This window comes from Plecotus auritus (genome assembly GCF_963455305.1).
Source record: "Plecotus auritus genome assembly, chromosome: 12".
Lineage (NCBI taxonomy): Eukaryota > Metazoa > Chordata > Mammalia > Chiroptera > Vespertilionidae > Plecotus > Plecotus auritus.
The window spans coordinates 44,118,934-44,136,482 of record NC_137778.1 but is presented as its reverse complement, the minus strand read 5'-3'; the positions used below and the strand labels follow the sequence as shown (position 1 = coordinate 44,136,482).

The following is a 17,549-nucleotide window of genomic DNA, read 5'->3' as shown; positions in this document are numbered from 1 at the left end:
CTGTCAGACCGCACGGCCCAGCAGGAGGGATTCCTTGCTTCTTAAAATTCACGCGGTACGGGCATAACACATGTAAGCTGGTGCCCGTGTGGCTCAGCGGTTGAGTGTCGACCTCTGAACCAGGAGGTCACGGTTGGATTCCCGGTTGGGGCACATGCCAGGTTGTGGGCTCGATCCCCAGTGTGGGGCGCGCAGAGGGCAGCTGATCAGTGACTCTCCCTCATTGATGTTTTCACCTCTCTACTCCTCTCCTTCCTCTCTCTCTAAAAAATCCATAAAAATGGTTAAAAAAAAAAAAAGGCAAGAGGCCTGAGAGGGGCTGGGAGTGGGATGAGGAAGAGGATGGAACTCAGGCCGAGTTTCACTCCTGGCTCAGGAAGGAGGGCGGGTGGGGCTCCGCATGGAGACACAGGACTTGGGGGGGCAGAAGGGGTTTGGGAGGAACGACAAGTAGCTTCGTTCAGGTCCCACGGCCCCTGGGCTCCGTGCGGGCCCCGCAGGTGGAGGTGACACACTGGAACAGAAAGGAAACACGGGAAGGACATGGTCCACTGACTCAGCAAAACAGACGTGTGTTCTGTGGCTTCTTTACCTTGATGGCGGGAATGGGCGTTTTGGGCGTAAACCGTTGTCTCTGGAGGGGCTGACAGGCTTCGTTCTCTGCCTGCAGTTTCACCTTGCTCTCCGCTATGATCTTCTTGCGTTGCTCGAGGTAAGGCCCAAAGCTGGGCAGTTTCTATAAGAAAACACACACGAGAAGGCGAGTGAGCCCCCGGGAGAGAGAGGGCGAGGACATGGACAGACGCCACCGACACGCCGGGGTGGGTCTCAGACCGTCTCCGTGCGCCGCGCGAGGCCCTCGTGCCTGGACCAGGAGCTTCCGGCCCCAGATCCTGCTCATTATTCAACGGAACCAAGGGCATGTCCTCCTACTGAGCACGTGTGTCTCAGGCACACACATTCATTATTAACACGTTAAGCGCCAGGCCTGCTTTGTCTTCCTTTCCGTTTAGCCCGCGGTACCAGTTTCACTGATATGCTGGCGGCACCAGTGACTGACCGGTCCGGACATGGCACTTAACGTGTTAAAACACATTCCTACATGGAACAGAGTTCGCAGTGGGGACAAATCCACCCACGTAAAACACTCGCTGCTGCTGAGACCGGGTGCTGGGAGTGCCCAGGCAGGAGGTGAAACTGCCGACGCCTTTCCCTCTCCATCCCGCACCCCCGTTTTGGTTTTTCTTTATCCAAAGGGAGAGAAATAAAGTAGCTGAATGGAAACCACGATGATTTTAACTGGTCCCAGTGACGGGGTAATAATAGTAACAACGCAGTCTCCCTTGGTTCTGAACAGAACACGGCCTCCGTGAGCACCCGCCGGCTGATATTGTCTGTACGTTTTTGCAGTGGTCGGCCACATTGGCCGTATTTGAATTACACAGCCTCTCCATGGCTCACAGAGTTAGGTGCTCATTTTTAAAAAAATGTATTTTAGTTGATTTCAGAGGGGAAGGGAGAGGGAGAGAGAAATATCAGTGATGACAGAGAATCATGGATCAGCTGCCTCCTGCACGCCCCACACGGGGGATTGAGCCCACAACCTGGACATGTGCAAAAACATCCCTTCCTCTCTGTCTAAAAGTCAATAAAAATATTTACAAAAAAGAATGTTTCTCACCCAAGAACTGACTTGTTTGGGGGGAAAAAACCCATCACACACACACACACAACATATTTGCACATGACTTACATTGTTTATCTTTTGCCATTTATTGAACAGTGCATGAAATCGTGCATGGGCAGGGTCCCTAGTGGCTGCCAGCTGCAGGCCGGGGCCTTCCTTTGTTCCGCGCCGCCCCCTGGTGGTCAGCACGTGTCATAGTGAGCAATGGAACTCCCGTTGGAGGGGACACGTAGCCTAGTAGGCTTTTATGTTATAGATACCGTATCAGAAGCCTCGTCTGGGCGAGGAATGGTCCGGTTCCATTCAAGGTGCAGTAACATCCACGTGTTACGTGGACAGCCGCCATTGCCATGAACTTTGTACGTGTCTCTGTCATTCATTCAGGGTCAGAGGGAAGGCTGTAGTCACGGAAAGGCTGACGTACACGTGTCCCTAGAAAGCTGGTTTCAATCACATGACTGACACTTGGCGGCAACAACAGAGACTCCACCTTCAAAGGACTGATCTTCAGTGAACTTGGGAAGACCGAGTACTTGTTGGATATCTCACATCCAAAGTGTGGGCGACAGGCCTGGGGGCGTGGGATCCCCAAGTCTGCTCCCCACCCCTAATTCCCTGCACCGTGCCCCCTGCCGGCCACCAGTGTGGGAGCTCAGTTGCGGAGTCTGCTCTGTCCTGTCCATCCCTCGATCAGGAGAGTAACCAACTGCGTATATGTGACCCCTATTTTTAACTGGAAATGCATTCGCCGTGGCCTAGACTTGGGGACTCGGTGTGCAATCACTGATAACAGCAAGCAATTTGTCAAGAAATGGCCACAGTGGACAGTGGCAAATGCCGAGGCGGGAGACGGGCCATTGGCGTTACCGTAACACCAGGGGGCGCCCAGGCGCGCAAGTCGGGACCCTGGAGTCGGACCTCAAAACATTTGAAATTAAGGACATAGAACTACTCGTTTAACCCGATACATGTAAGCAGACAACTTTTGATTAAAAAATCTGATGTGTATATCAGGTGAAAGCAGCAATAGTTCATGCTTCATAGTGAAAGTGGCAAGCCGCCGTTTTTTACTGGCTTAGAAGTTGAAATTGGCATTAAAATCAGAGTTTTGCACTCATCGGCGGTGTGTCTATGAGCCAGTTCTGAACCATTCTGCCCCTCCTCTTCCTGACCGGTGAGAGACGGTGGTTCACGCCGGATGCCGGTCTCGGCAGCACCCGGGTCCTGCTTGGGAAGGGCGTGCGCCCAGGTGCCCCGGACCCACCTGCTGAGACAGCCTGTGCACCAGGCTCCGTGTGCACTGCGTCCTCGTCCCGCAAACCGGGAAGGGGAAAACACCTCGCACGGCAGCATTGTGAGAAAAACGCTGAACGCAGTCCATGCAGAACACCTGTACTGCTCCGTCCTGTTTACTCCGGCCTCCAGGTTAACGAGCTCAGGTGGACGCCGGCGAGGCCAGAGAGATCGGGCGGCGGCAATCGAACAGGTTTGGCTCAGCAGCTAGAGCACTGGCCAGCTGCTGAGGGCGACGAGGGGCCAGTGCGGGTTTGGTCAGCTATAGTCCCAAGCAGCACGCCGCCCGCCCGCCCGGGGGGCTCCTCCCTGGGGGAGGGCGCGTGGGATCTGGGAACAGGTGGGAGGCGGGCTGGTGCTCTCGCCTCGGTTGTGGGGTTGTGGCCTAAGGCAGAGCCGGACTCCGTGAGCCTCGGTCTGCTCAGCTGTGCGATGGGGGAGGAGGGTGCACCAGGCCGCTCATGAGGCGCTTTCCTGGGACACATTTTGGTTTCAGTTCAGGGAGCACGCTCAGCGCTCTTGCCCCGGTGGTGCCACATCGTCCGTGTTAGGAACACTGGATTGAGTTGCACATGACAACTCTTCCCTCCATTTAACATGTGTTTTGTTTTTTTAAAATACATTTTTATTCATTTCAGAGAGGAAGGGCGAGGGAGAGAGAGACAGAAACATCAATGACGACAGAGCATCATGGATCGGCTGCCTCCTGCATGCCCTCTACTGAAGGGTCCCAGGTGGATTCCGTCAGGGGCCCATGCCCAGGCTGTGGGCTCGATCCCCAGTGGGGGGCGTGTAGGAGGCAGCGGATCCATGATGCTCTGTCCTCATTGATGTTTCTTTTTCTCTCTCCCTCTCTGAAATCAATAATAAAAAAAAAAAATTTAAAAAAGTTCCAAAATAGCAGGATAGCTAAGTTGGCATTCATTCTTCAAAACTGCAGATGGGCGTCACACAGAAAGCCATGCCTGGAGGATCACGAGAAGCGTATGAGACACACGTGCGGCAGAGGAAGGGCCGCGGAGGCAGTCACAGCAGGACGGCCCAGCTCCGTGTCAGAGCCGATGGAGCTGGTGTCGCACCTGCACTCGCAGCAGGGACCTCTGAGCCGTGAGTGGGGTGATCTTTATGGACTTAGACATTTTGCTAATTTCCGACAGCGAGCACATCCTACGTTTATCGTCAGGAAAACAAATATTGTCTTAAAAGGCACACTAATGGGAAACGTAAAAACCTCGGTGGGAATAACATGACAATGATGGTTATGGCCAAAGTTGTTATCCTGTGTGTTTTTTTTAAATATACTTTATTGATTTTTTTGCAGAGAGGAAGGGAGAGGGATAGAGAGTTAGAAACATCGATGAGAGAGAAACATCGATCAGCTGCCTCCTGCACACCTCCCACTGGGGATGTGCCCGCAACCAAGGTACATGCCCCTGACCGGAATCAAACCTGGGACCCTTGAGTCTGCAGGCCGACGCTCTATCCACTGAGCCAAACCGGTTAGGGCCTGTGTTTTTTTTTTTAAAATACGAATCTCAAATCCCAATTTAGAATGGTCGCTACGAAGCAAATGTAAGCTGTGGGAAAATGCCGGCAGGTGACTAAACAGAGAAACACGATGAGGTGACCCACCTGATTCTAAGCCACGGTGAAGTACATGTGAAATCAGAAATGTCCATCCAGCCCTGGCCGGTGGCTCTGTGGTCAGCACTTCGGACCTCGGACTGAAGGGTCCCGGGTTCGATTCCAGTCAAGGGCATGCACCTCGGTTGCAGGCTTGATCCCCAGCCCTGGGTGGGCCCATGCGGGAGGCAACCAGGTGATAGATCTCTTTCACATTGATGTTTCTCTCTCTGTGTCTCCCTCCCGCTCCCACTCTCTCTAAAAAATCAATGGGAAATATCTGGGGCGAGGATCAACAAAAAAGAAAGGAATGTTCAGCCACTCCCGCAGAGCCCTGTGTACACCTGAGGTCACGGGTTTTTATTCCCGAGCATGTGACTACATGCCCACCTTGTGTGGGACACGAGACTGTCCCCAGACCCGCGGCCCCGTGCAGGGGGGTCACCGTGGGGAGGCGGGCGGGGGGTGAGCCCTGGGGGCTTGCATGTGGTCCCAGCCCGGGGCTTGTGGCTGCAGAGACACCCGTGCTGTGCGTTGGACACAGGGTCAGCTCCTGGTCCAGCCCGCTTCCCGCCCAGGAACCGGGGAGGGCCGTCACGGCGCAGGGGCCCGGCCAGGCACGTGGGGAGATTCTGACCCGAGGGGGCTCGCCCCGTGTTTGCGGTCCGGCGCCGGCCACGCGGTGTGAGACCTCGAGTCTGCAGGGACGGCGGTGGTGTGAGGAGCTGAGGTGAGCGGGGCGGCACAGGGAGCCGGGGGGGCGGTGTTTGGAGCAGCAGCGGCCCCTCCCGGGGCCAAGTGCCTTGCAGACGCCGTTATGGGGGCCGTTTCACAGGGGAGCCTTCCAGGAGGCAGCGGGCGAGTCACGCTGGAGACGGGGCTCTGCAGGAGGGACAGACTCCTCCCCGCGTCTGCGCTCCGGGCGGTCGCTCTCTCATTCTGTTTCCGTGGAAGGAATGTAATTAATCGAGTCAATAAATGCCTACAAGGGCCAGACGGCGAAGCTGAAGAGCGATGGACCTCATCCCCGTCTAACCTTTAAGGGACGAACGTTGCGTCTTCTGGACTAGAGTCACGCCTGGCTTTCCCAGGGCCTCCCCGGCTGACCGAGGCCGGCAGGCTCGCTCCTCAGCCTTCCCAGGCTTGGGTGGCTAAGCGCCTCCTCCTCACGCTCCCGCAGCAACGTGGCCCTTGATGACGACCAACTGCACCGGCGCCTCTCCTCTCCTGGCACGGACGGCAGGTGGCATCGCCCTGAGTCCGCGGCCGGCCGTCTGCCCTGGGCAGCGGGCAGTGCGTTCTCTGAAATACCGGCTGTTTTCCGAATTCCCCGTTGCTCTCCTCTTCCCTTATGGGCTTGTTGTATTCCTTCAGTTAAAAAATCCCGGCTCCTCTTTGCTGTCTTTATATTTCTCTGAAAACTGACAACAGAAACATACACTGAGTGGCCAGATTATTACAACCACCTGACGTTTGTAGGCACATTAGCCGTACGCTGCATCGTGTGGGATATGGAAGCCGGAGACCTGTTCGAACACCTTTGCTGTCTGCAGTTACCAAGATAAAATGTCTCCAATTCGCACAAGGATCACAAGGATTGGACAGTCGAGCATTGGAAAAAAGTCATGTGGTCCGATGAATCACGTTTCCGGTTGCATCATGCAGATGGCAGAGTGAGAATTTCACGGAAACAGCATGAAAGCATGCACCCCACATGCATGAGTACAACCCTTCAAGCTGGTGGGGGCAGTGTTATGGTTTGGGGCATGTTCTCCTGGCATGATTTGGGCCCTTTAGTTCGTGTGGAACAACGTCTGAATAGCACAACATACCTAAGTATGGTTGCTGATCAAGTTCATCCTATCATGTTGATGGCGTATCCCAATGGAGATGGCTTCTTCCAACAAGACAATGCGCCATGCCACGGTGCTCGGATTGTGCAGGAGTGGTTTCCAGAACATGAGGGAGACTTCACCTTGCTTAGGTGGCCCCACAATCACCAGATCTCCATCCAATTGAGCATTTGTGGGACGAAGTTAAAAGAGCCATCAGGCAGCTGGTTCCACAACCATCCAATCTCCCAGAACCGGACAGTGCTATCCATCAGGCATGGGGTCAGATTCCTCGCATCACCTTTCAACATTTCGTGGAGTCAATGCCAAGAAGAATCGCCGCAGTATTGAAGGCAAAAGGTGGCCCAGCGAAGTACTGATGGGGTGGTCATAACAATCTGGCCACTCAGTGTGTATTTCTATTAGCTACAGAAATGTGGTAAATTCTGTGTGTGAATAAATGAATAAATATATGTATATATATGTGTATTTATATATATTTTTATTGATTTCAGAGAGGAAGGGGGAGAGAGAGGGAGATAGAAACATTAATGATGAGAGAGAATCATGGATCGGCTGCCTCCTGCACGCCCTCTACTGGGGATGGAGCCCACAACCCGGGCATGTGCCTTGACTGGGAATCTAACCCTGACCTCCTGGTTCATAGGTCAATGCTCAGCCACTGAGCCACACCCGCCGGGCAGCAGAACTATATTTTGGTCTAAGAAGAGTGTGGCTATTGTAGAGACCAGTGGATGGTCCCTTTGTGGCCTTCTTTTTTAATGCCATTGATGGACTTTTTAGTCCTCAATGGTGCTGATTAGTAAAGTAAACATGATATTTTACGCTCCCCATTATTGTTCTTCAATTCTGGGCTGTAATTAGAGCAGACAATGCTCTATTATCTTCAAAGTGAAGGTGGGCATACCACGGGGCCAGGGACTGGTGGGACGTGGTCCTGACACATCATTTAAGTTTTAAAGGGAAAAACCTCAGTTCCCAGTTGATGAAATGCTGATTAACTTTTTTTAATGCTAACAATGACACTGTAGGTCCCCATCTGAATTCTGAAAATTCGGTATTTTTAGATCTCAGCGTCCTATTTGCTTCCCAGACCAGTCGGTCCTAAGATACACACACACACAGCTTACCGCGCTTCTGTAGTTAAAATTTATTTTTCTAATAAATTCTGCTTTAACATTAAGGCTGGGGTTTGGCGAGTTCATTGCCACTAGGCCCTTTATTATTTTCTGAAATTGGTACCATCAAGTGAATTTAAGGAAACCAGTAAAAAACTTAACTGAATAGGGTTTGAAATATCGCGCCTCGCACAGCCCAGAGGACTCTCTTACGTCCTAAATCCGATAAACAAAGCAAATCTATGAAGAAAAATATATATGCTCCTTGACATCACATTTATATACCAGCTTATTTATGAAATTCTTCTTTATTGGCCCTTTCGAATGTAAGAAAATCAACTACCCAGAGGCCCTGAAATGGATCAGGGCATTTATTAACTGAGGAAATGTACATGAATGCATAGCAACAATTACTCTGGTGGGTTTTTATTCCTTCATTCATCTTTCCCTACTTTTCCTAGTTTAGTTTCCATCCAATCTTTAGCAGACTTTTTAAAAAAAGCCTCATGACCCCGTGCTAAGCGTCCAATTTCCAAGGTGTCACCAACCCATTTCTCATCGGCGGGGAGCTTTCAAAGGCATTTTCATGTCCAGCGACCACGTCCCAGTCTGGAGGAAGGACGTGAGCGAGGCAGGGGCCACGGGACTGCACGTGGACGCAGTGTGCGTAGTCCGGCCCAGCCTCTGCGGGATGTGGGCTGCGCGCTGCCGGTGGCCTGGCCGCCCCTGTCCCTCAGTGAGTGTGGCACTGGAAACCTGGACAGATGGCGGGTCAGTAATAAGAAACTTGTTTTTTTAAAAAAATATGTTCTTTTTTTAAAAATATATTTTATTGATTTTTTACAGAGAGGAAGGGAGAGGGATAGAGAGCTAGAAACATCGATGAGAGAGAAACATCGATCAGCTGCCTCCTGCACACCTCCTACTGGGGATGTGCCTGCAACCAAGGTACATGCCCTTGACCGGAATCGAACCCAGGACCCTTCAGTCCGCAGGCCGACGCTCCATCCACTGAGCCAAACCGGTTTTGGCTGTTGTTGTTGTTTTTTTTTTTTTAAAAAAATATGTTCTTATTGATCTCAGAGAGGAAGGGAGAAGGAGAGAGAGACAGAAACATCAATGAGAGAGAAACATCATCAATGGGCTGCCTCCTGCACACCCCACACTAGGGATCGAGCCTGTAGCCCAGGCATGCGCCCTGCCCGGGAATCGAACCAGTGACCTCTTGGTTCCTGGGTCATGTCAGCCACACCGGCCGGGCAGACTGAATTCCTTTTGTTCTTTCACATTTTGCTCCCTGAAAATTCGAATGGGCTGGGTTTTAGGGTGACAAGGCGTTGGCATTTCTGGTGGACCATGGGTTTGTACACAGGAGCTGCGGAGGGAGAGGCATTCATGATGCTGGGGAGACGCTGAGGTAGTTGGGCCTCTCGGGGGAGTCACTCGAGCAGCAGCGGCTGATCAAGGTGCTGCGCTCTCTGGGGGGGAGGCGTCAGGGAAGAGCTGGTGGGCCTCGTGGGCACCACTCGGTGATTAGGTGGCAGCGACCAGGTGGCTGACATGGTTAGGGGCACCCCCACTCACAACAGAGGCTGGGCAGTCATCCAACAAAACACCCACATGACTGCACGCTGTTTGTCAGGAAGCAATCAGCCCCATGGCATATTCTTCTTAAACCCCGGACTTAAGGCTGGGGTTTAATATTAATCAAAGTGTAGTTTCCCCAGAGGGCTCCACGAGGGAACCCTGGAATGCTGGCATCCCCGTCCTGGCACAAGCCAGCCTGGGGCTCGGAGCCGAGCGGTCCCCATGCCCTGCACCCTCCCCCCGCTCAGTCCTGATCTCCAACCACAGGTGGATCAAGCAGATGGGATTCTTAGGGAGCCATGGATTACGTTTTATTCTTCTGAGAAACAAGTCATAAAAATAAAGACATTCTCAAGGTAGTTTCACAAGATGAACCTTTCAAAGAAAAACCAAAAACACTACAAAAAACCTACTAATGTAACTTCCAAGTAATGAAACAGTGCCCAACCCAACGGCTTGGTTTTTACTCACAGATTTAAAAAAACCTCAAGCTTCGGTATTTAAGATTCTCTCCCTCTGACTTAAGTGGAACCAACCGAAATATCCTTGTTCTGAGTGTTATTTCCACCACAGCTGACACCCAAGCATCTGAAAATGGAAGTCACAGCCCCTCTCGGTAAGGCCGCTTCCTCTCGGTTGCCTTGGAAATTCCACAGGCTGCGGGCTTGGTCCCCAGGGTGGGCCTGCAGGCGGCAGCCCATCCATGATTCTCTCTCATCATTGATCCCTCTCCCTCCACTTCCCCCTCCCCCTCTTTCTGAAAGGAATAAAAGTAGATTAAAAAAAATTTTTAAAAAAATAAGCATCTCAGGATAACCCAGGGCTGCGTTTTGACTCCCTGATCCTGGAAAAACACTCTACGATGGGAAGACCTTTGCTGATTCAAGTGAGGGTTTGAGGCAAAAGGACAAGAAGAACGCAGACACGCAGGCGGGCCGCTCTCCTGGCCCCACGCGGAGACAGAGAACCTTCCACCTTCTGGGCAGCCGGGCGGAGCTCTACCAACTGGAGGGTGAGGCGAACTGGCCTCTGTGTTCCAGAGACACGGGCCCTTCCACGCTGCACCCGTGAAGGGGAGGTGGCGGCCCCCACGGGAAGGAGAAGCGCTGCTGGGTCACCCCGCACAAGCAGCCAAGCTGACATTTCTGCATGTTCGCCGTCCGTCCCCGCGCTGGGGGCCTGGGAGACTGAACGGCAGCACTCATCTCTCCCACTGGCTTTTAATTTTTCTGAAGACCGTTGGGCGTGTATTCCCCAGCAACTTGTTTTTATTTTTTGCAACTTCTAATGTGTTCATTTCTGCAACAAATAGACTGAAATGAAGGGGGAAAATTTCCAGAGGGGCAAGATGGGTGGGGTTTTCCTTGAGATTCTCACGATCACTTCTTCCCACCCGGGCCATCTGAGTGGGAGCAGACACCAAGTATTCAGTCACGGGCCGTGCTCTGTGCCTGGGTAGACCAGAAGGACGGAGGCCGCGGGTCCATGCCTACCATGCGACGTGGCGGTCAGGAATGGGAAGTGAGGGTTCTTAGATGCGTTACCACTCTTTCTCACAAACCATATTCTTATTTAGTCCACGGACGTGACCAAATAACACCAGTCCTGTCACTGAATTTAGCCAATGAAACAGCTCCCCTTTCCATGTGGCGGCTAAGATCGGTGACGTGGCCCTGGCCAGTTTGGCTCCGTGGATAGAGCATTTGACTGAAGGGTCCCAGGTTCGATTCCGGTCAAGGGCACATACCTCCGTACAAACTCAATCCCCAGCCCTGGTTGGGGTGCGTGCGGGAGGCACCCAATCCATGTGAATCTCTCACACATTGATGTTCCCCTCTCTCTCTCCCCCTCCCTTCCACTCGCTCTAAAAAATCAATGGAGGCATATCCTCAGGTGAGAACTAACGCCAAGGACAACAGCAGGAGATCGGTGACGCGGAAGGGAGGAGGCTGTGCAGAGGGAGGTGAGTGTGGCCCCGGGTGGCGGGGGTGGTGTTGGGGCAAGCGTGCACCCTTCATAGGAGAAGATGTGAAAAAACAACGCAGCATCAGAATGGCGCAGTTTATCCTTGCTGGTGTGCTGCCGTGCACGGTAATTAAATATGAAAACCCAAATTTGTCTCTGTGTTCGCTCGTCATTAATCTAACAGGGAGGGCACATGTTCTCGCTAACAGCTGATGTTCTCCCCCTCTGTGGGCAGCACAGTAAAATGTGTATTAGCCTCGAGGTGCATAAACACAAAATAACGGACTAAAGGTTTCGGCCCGTGGCGGGAAGCAAACCGCCCGCTCGGAGGTGTGGAGGCGCCGTGATGCGGGGCCGCGCGCTTGGCCTCGCGAAGCGGCTCCCCGTCTCTGGGGCAGCGGCCGGCGGCCTGCGCTGTACCTCCCTTCATCCCGCTGCACCGCTCCAGCCACAGGACCGGTGAACTGGGGCCACTTTAATGAGGGGGTGGGTGCGGCATAATCTGGGAGCCACGTGGGCCGGGCGATCACAGGCCGGGAGCCGGCAGAAGGAGACACTGTCGCAGGCACCGGTGCGTCAAGTTGCTTCTGGACGGGCGTCGTGAGCAGCACTAAGCTCTGCATCCCGGCCCTCCTCATCGGCCCGGCCAAGGCCCCGGGGAAGCGGTCCGCTTTCTGAGGGGAACAAACCCAGAGCACAGGAAACAATGACGTGGTTTTGGGGTGGCGAGGGGAGAATTCTTTTGCACCAGGCGTGGTTGTCCCGGGCCAGCGAGGGCGCGCACCAGCCATGAGCGCCGGAGCCGCCGCTGCGGAGCCGGCCTGCACACGCAGCTGGTTCCCAGTGTGCCCACCCGCTGAGAACGCAGCCCGAACTCCAGGCTTACAGGGCGTCTCGGGCAGAACCCCCGGAGACAAAGGGAAAGACCCAGACCATGAAACCTCTCCGATGGCCCCGCGCCCCAGGGGCTGCCCCTTCCTACTGCAAACGGCTTTGTGGCGGGAGGGGGTCATCAGGGCGCGAGGGGAGGTGTGTAGAGCCCAGGACCAGCCGACGCCCACCAGCGGCTGCACACGAAGGGGACCCGCTGTGGGTGCAGACCAGAGGCTGTCTGCCCAGAGGAGAGCAGTCCCTCGCTGGGGGACTGAGCACAGCCTCCTACAGGGGGTAACGCCTCTGGGGAATAGGACGAGCGCGCTGGCAGGGAGACTCGCCGGGGAACTGCCTGCCCGAGCAAGAGGCTGAGGCTGTGCTAGGCGAGGGCTGGCCCCGTCAGGGACCACGTGACTCAGAGAGAAACCCACACGCAGGAAACAACAGAGGGGCGACTGGGGAAGGGGCTGCGGGAGATCACCTGGGTGCCAGGTGCAGGAATTCCTCACATCTGCCACCCACGGGTGTCCCGAGGCTCTGAGCTCCTGCCATCCCCTCCGCCCGGTCCAGGACATGAATCGTCCCTTTGTCCCGCGTCCACCCCACAGACGCTCCCCCCAATCAGGCTCTCAGTGGAGGTGTCACAGGGCTTCTGTGTCACAGGGCCCCTGTTACTTAATCATGGCCCCAAAGCACAAGAGTAGTGACGCTGCCACAAAGAAGCCAGTCAGTGCCCGACTGGCATGGCTCAGTGGTTGCGCATCAACCTATGAACCAACCAGGAGGTCAGGGTTCGATTCCCGGTCAGGGCACATGCCCAGGTGTGGGCTCGATCCCCAGTGTGGGGCGTGCAGGAGGCAGCCGATCCATGATTCTCTCTCATCATTGATGTTTCTCTCTCCCTCCCTCTCCCTTTCTCTCAAATCAATTAAAAAAATATCCTATATAATAAAAGGCTAATATGCAAATCAACCGAATGGCAGAACGACGGGTTGCTATGATGTGCACTGACCACCAGGGGACAGACGCTCAACCAGAAGCAGGCTCACAGCTGTGAGCACTGAGGCCTCTCCCGCCTCCACGGCAGCACTAAGGATGTCCAATGACGGCCTAGTGGGGAGCAGGCCTAAGCCATCGGTCAGACATCCCCCGAGGGTTCCCAAACGGCGAGAGGGTGCAGGCGGACTGAGGGGGACCCCCACCCCCCCCCATGCACCGGGCCTCTAGTATATGTCTTTAGAAAGAAGCCATTAAGTGCTTTAAGTGAAGGTTATGTGTTTAGAGGAAAAACACAGCCTAGGTAGGGTTTGGTACCACCCGTGGTTTCAGACATCCCCTGGGGGTCGCAGAACAGAGCCCCACAGATACAGGGAGGACGTGCAATCTGCTGTGGTTTCCTGTGACAGTTCTGTGACGTCGCTGGGGGAAGATTTAACTGTCTCCATTCTCCCATGAGGAAGTGGAGGCTCAGAAAGATGTGCTGCGACTGTGCCCCAGCTGGCTACAGGCAGGGTCAGCATCCAGGTGCCCAGATCGCTGCTCTGGGTCGCTGCTCTGTGTTTAACAAGCACAGCAGGGATGCAGTGTGTTCCAGAGTAACGGCTTTCTACGGAACATACTCGGCTATCCCGTGAAAGGACTTAACAGCAAAAGCGAATTCATGAAGTCGGCATCAGCTTCTTTCCGGAATCGGCCTGGTATTCATTCCACGGAGGCCTCTTCAGCCTCTCCCACCAAAAGGGGCGCCAGACCAGCGTGGCTCCGTGAGTGACCCAGGAGCCAGGAGGTCAGGGTTCGATTCCCGGTCGGGGCACAGGCCCGGGTGGTGGGCTTGGTACCCAGTGGGGGGCGTGCAGGAGGCAGCCGGTCCATGATTCTCTCTCATCATTCATGTTTCTACCTCGCTCTCCCTTGTTCTCTCTACAAAAATTAATACAAACACATTTTAAAAACAGAAGAGGAGTAAATTAGCATTTCTGCTACTTAAGAAGTAACTTGCTCTGGCCTGATTTGATATTATGGGTGAAGTGTTAATTACAGCGCTCAATCACTGAGCCACCGCCCATCGGGCATATTTAGGTGATTTTTGTTGTTTTCCTGCCGATAAAGTAGGACTTTAAGGGTAACGTGTCTTGTTGCTGCCCCCCCTCAGCTGGAGGCCTTCCTAGTTCCTCTGATGCGAGGTCCCTTCCCCTGCCCTCGGCCGTGCACTTACAACGACCCTGGAAACACTCGAGGCTCCGGAGGAGCTCTTTCCTTAAACGGCGCCCCGCGGAGCAGCCGGAGCTGGGCGGAGGCCTCTGCAATCAGCCTGTACTCATCTTGCTTTAATGCTGACTGCCATCGTGCAGGGGCAGCCGGAGGGGTGGGCCCCGAGGGGCTGGCAGCTCCGTCAAAGGAGAGCTGGTGACACCCCAGTTTTTTATTTCTGTGTTTTGCATGACTACAGTAATCAAGCTAGTTTGGAGCCCAACACGCAGAACTGCTATGCAGAAGAACAGGGTTTCGATTCCGTGGGGGAGACGGGTCACAGTGATCCTACATCCCACCCCCCCACACCCCCCCAGACCGCCCTTATCATGTTCTGGGGTAACATGGAGCCATGGGTGACACGCGGGTGTGGGGGGCTGCGTGCTGCGGGCCAGGCTGAGGGCAGCGCTGCGGGCCTGCGTCCAGGTGCGCACCCAGGAGGCGGCCTGGTCCCGGGTGAGGTCAGGTGCTGTGCCTGGGGCCCCGCAGAGGCAGGTGGGCAGGAGCTGAGGGAGACTGGGCTGCCCTCGGACCGGGTCACGAAGTGGGGTTCGCAGGGACAGGGGACGCCCAACTTGGGGGCACGCGGACGTGCTCGGGACAGCGGAGCCCACGGACGCGGGCGGGTGCTGCTGGTCAACCCGTGGAGGTGGGGTAATATCTGGGACGTGTTTTCCCATTTGATTTTACCGCTCTGCTCCCCATTTCATGCTTCCTGCCACCTAAGGCTTTTCACGTTTCCTATTTCCACGCGTTGTCACGTGTCTGACCCATGGAACAGACTGTCAAACCCCAGAGGGAGGGCGGGGGAGGGTGGTGGGAAGAGATGAACCAATAAACGTGTATGTGTATACGCATCACCTGTGGACACAGACAATGGGGTGGTGAAGGCCTGGGGGTGGGGGGCCAGGGCGGCCTGGAAGAGGTCAATGGTGGAAAAGGGAACATGTGTAATACTTCCACAATAACGATTAAGAAAAACTTCCATCACCGTTGACCTTCAATTAACAACAACAACAACAAAAGCATTAGGAAAGTATCTGTCCTGTTTGGGTAAAGGTGGGCAGGACACGGGCCAGGAGCCCAGCCCTCCTGGGACACTCCACCGCCATCCGTGTACGGGCTGATCTGGGAGCCACGGCAAGGCCGCTGTGTTTGTTCCCAGAGGCTGCGGGCACCGGGCAAGGCCGCTGTGTTCATTCCCAGTGGCTGCGGGCACCGGGCAAGGCCGCTGTGTTCATTCCCAGAGGCTGCGGGCACCGGGCAAGGCCGCTGTGTTCGTTCCCAGAGGCTGTGGGCACCGGGCAAGGCCGCTGTGTTCGTTCCCAGAGGCTGCGGGCACCGGGCAAGGCCGCTGTGTCCCCAGAGGCTGCGGGCACCGGGCAAGGCCGCTGTGTTCGTTCCCAGAGGCTGTGGGCACCGGGCAAGGCCGCTGTGTCCCCAGAGGCTGCGGGCACCGGGCAAGGCCGCTGTGTTCATTCCCAGAGGCTGTGGGCACCGGGCAAGGCCGCTGTGTCCCCAGAGGCTGCGGGCACCGGGCAAGGCCGCTGTGTTCATTCCCAGAGGCTGTGGGCACCGGGCAAGGCCGCTGTGTTCCCAGAGGCTGCGGGCACCGGGCAAGGCCGCTGTGTTCCCAGAGGCTGCGGGCACCAAGGCCGCTGTGTTCCCAGTGGCTGCGGGCACGGCTGATCTACAAGCCCCTCCCTGGAAGCGAACGAAGGACCCATCGCACTTCCTGCCCCAAGAAGCAGCTCTGCACTCGCACGGGTGCCAGTCCCTTTCCGCCGCCCCCCTCAGGGAGCCGGATGTTGCCCGTCCCCACCTCACCCGCTCCGAAGCCTGGCCGGCCTCCCGGGCGCAGAGCAGGGCCTGCGTGGTCCAGACCCCCCCCAGCTGCCGCGAGCTGGCAGAGAGAGCACATTTGTTTATGCCCCGAGCCGTCCCTTTCCTTAAACCCGGTGTCCAGCCAGGAGCTGATCTGGGGAACCGGTTCTTCATTCCCGCGGTTACATTCGCCAGGGTCTCCGTCCCCCAAGCCGCCGTGGTGAAGTAACGGGGCATCATACAGTCTTCGGCACGTCTTGCGGGGCAGGTCTTTGTCCCCAGACACTCGCGAACGCTCGTCCTCCAGTTCCTTTCCGAGTTAGACGTTTACACAAAACAAGTTAACGCGATGCGTTTATGTCTGTTATCCACAGGACAGTGCACAGATTGTGAGGACACAGCTGGGCGGGCTTGGGCAGATAAAGAGAGCCATGGGCTGTCGCCCTAATGAAGGCGCGGGTGCTTTCCTCACTCCCGATAATTCCCTTTTGCCTTCTTCCCGTCACTCTCCTGGTCACGGCTGTGATTTCGAATGCCATCGATTTGTTGTTCTGGTACTCAGACTCCACGTGCAGGGAGTTAGTTACTAACTACTCTTTTGTGTCTGCCTCCTTCCCCTCAGCACAATGTTTCTGAAATTCACCTAGTATCTCTAACTTGGCGGAGATGTTTTTATTCTCTCGGATCCATACCTGGGAGTGGAGTGGTGGGTCGTATAAAAAAAGTGCATAAGACTTTTTCAAAGTGGTTGTAGCCCTGGCCGGTAGCTCAGTTGGTTGGAGCGTCGTCCCCATACGCCACGGTTGTGGGTTCGATCCCTTGCCAGGGCGCATATGAAAGCAACCAGTGAGTGGATAAAAATAATTGGAATAGCAAATGGATGTTTCCTTCTCTCTTCTAACAAACAATCAATTGAAAAAATCATTAGAAAAGTAGGTTGGGACATTTTATACTCCCATTGGCACAGGACAAGAATTCTCCTTGCTCCACATTCTTGCCAACATTTTTTAAAAAATATATTTTATTGATTTTTTACAGAGAGGAAGGGAGGGAGATAGTTAGAAACACCGATGAGAGAAACATCCACCAGCTGCCTCCTGCACACTCCCTGCTGGGGATGTGCCCCCAACCTAGGTACATGCCCTTGACTGGAATCGAACCTGGGACCCTTCAGTCCACAGGCCGACGCTCTATCCACTGAGCCACGCCGGTTAGGGCTCTTGCCAACTTTTGAGGTTGTCGAGTCTTTTTCATTTTAGCCATCAGAGTGGGTGTCAGGCGGCATCTCGCTGGGGTGCTCTGTTGCACTTTCTAATGCTAATGAATCGTTTTTCTCTGGTCTTCCTTGCCCACGTGTCTCAGTTATTACCCAGGGCTGCCCTCCTCTTGGGGGAATGTCAGTCCTAACCTGAGGCCAGGCTACCTCAACCACGGGGATGTGCATGGCCCCTGTGAGAGGAAACGTCAGTAGGTGAT

The 17,549-nt window shown here is 54.7% G+C and overlaps 1 protein-coding gene across 1 annotated transcript in view; it reads right to left on the bottom strand.

Annotated features, from left to right (window-relative positions):
* DPYD (dihydropyrimidine dehydrogenase) overlaps positions 1 to 17,549 on the bottom strand; it is a 387,253-nt gene that overhangs the window by 4,831 nt on the left and 364,873 nt on the right. The window contains exon 21 of the mRNA XM_080648192.1: positions 593 to 736. Coding sequence (XP_080504318.1) covers positions 593 to 736 — 144 coding nt within the window. The remainder of the gene's footprint in view (positions 1 to 592; positions 737 to 17,549) is intronic.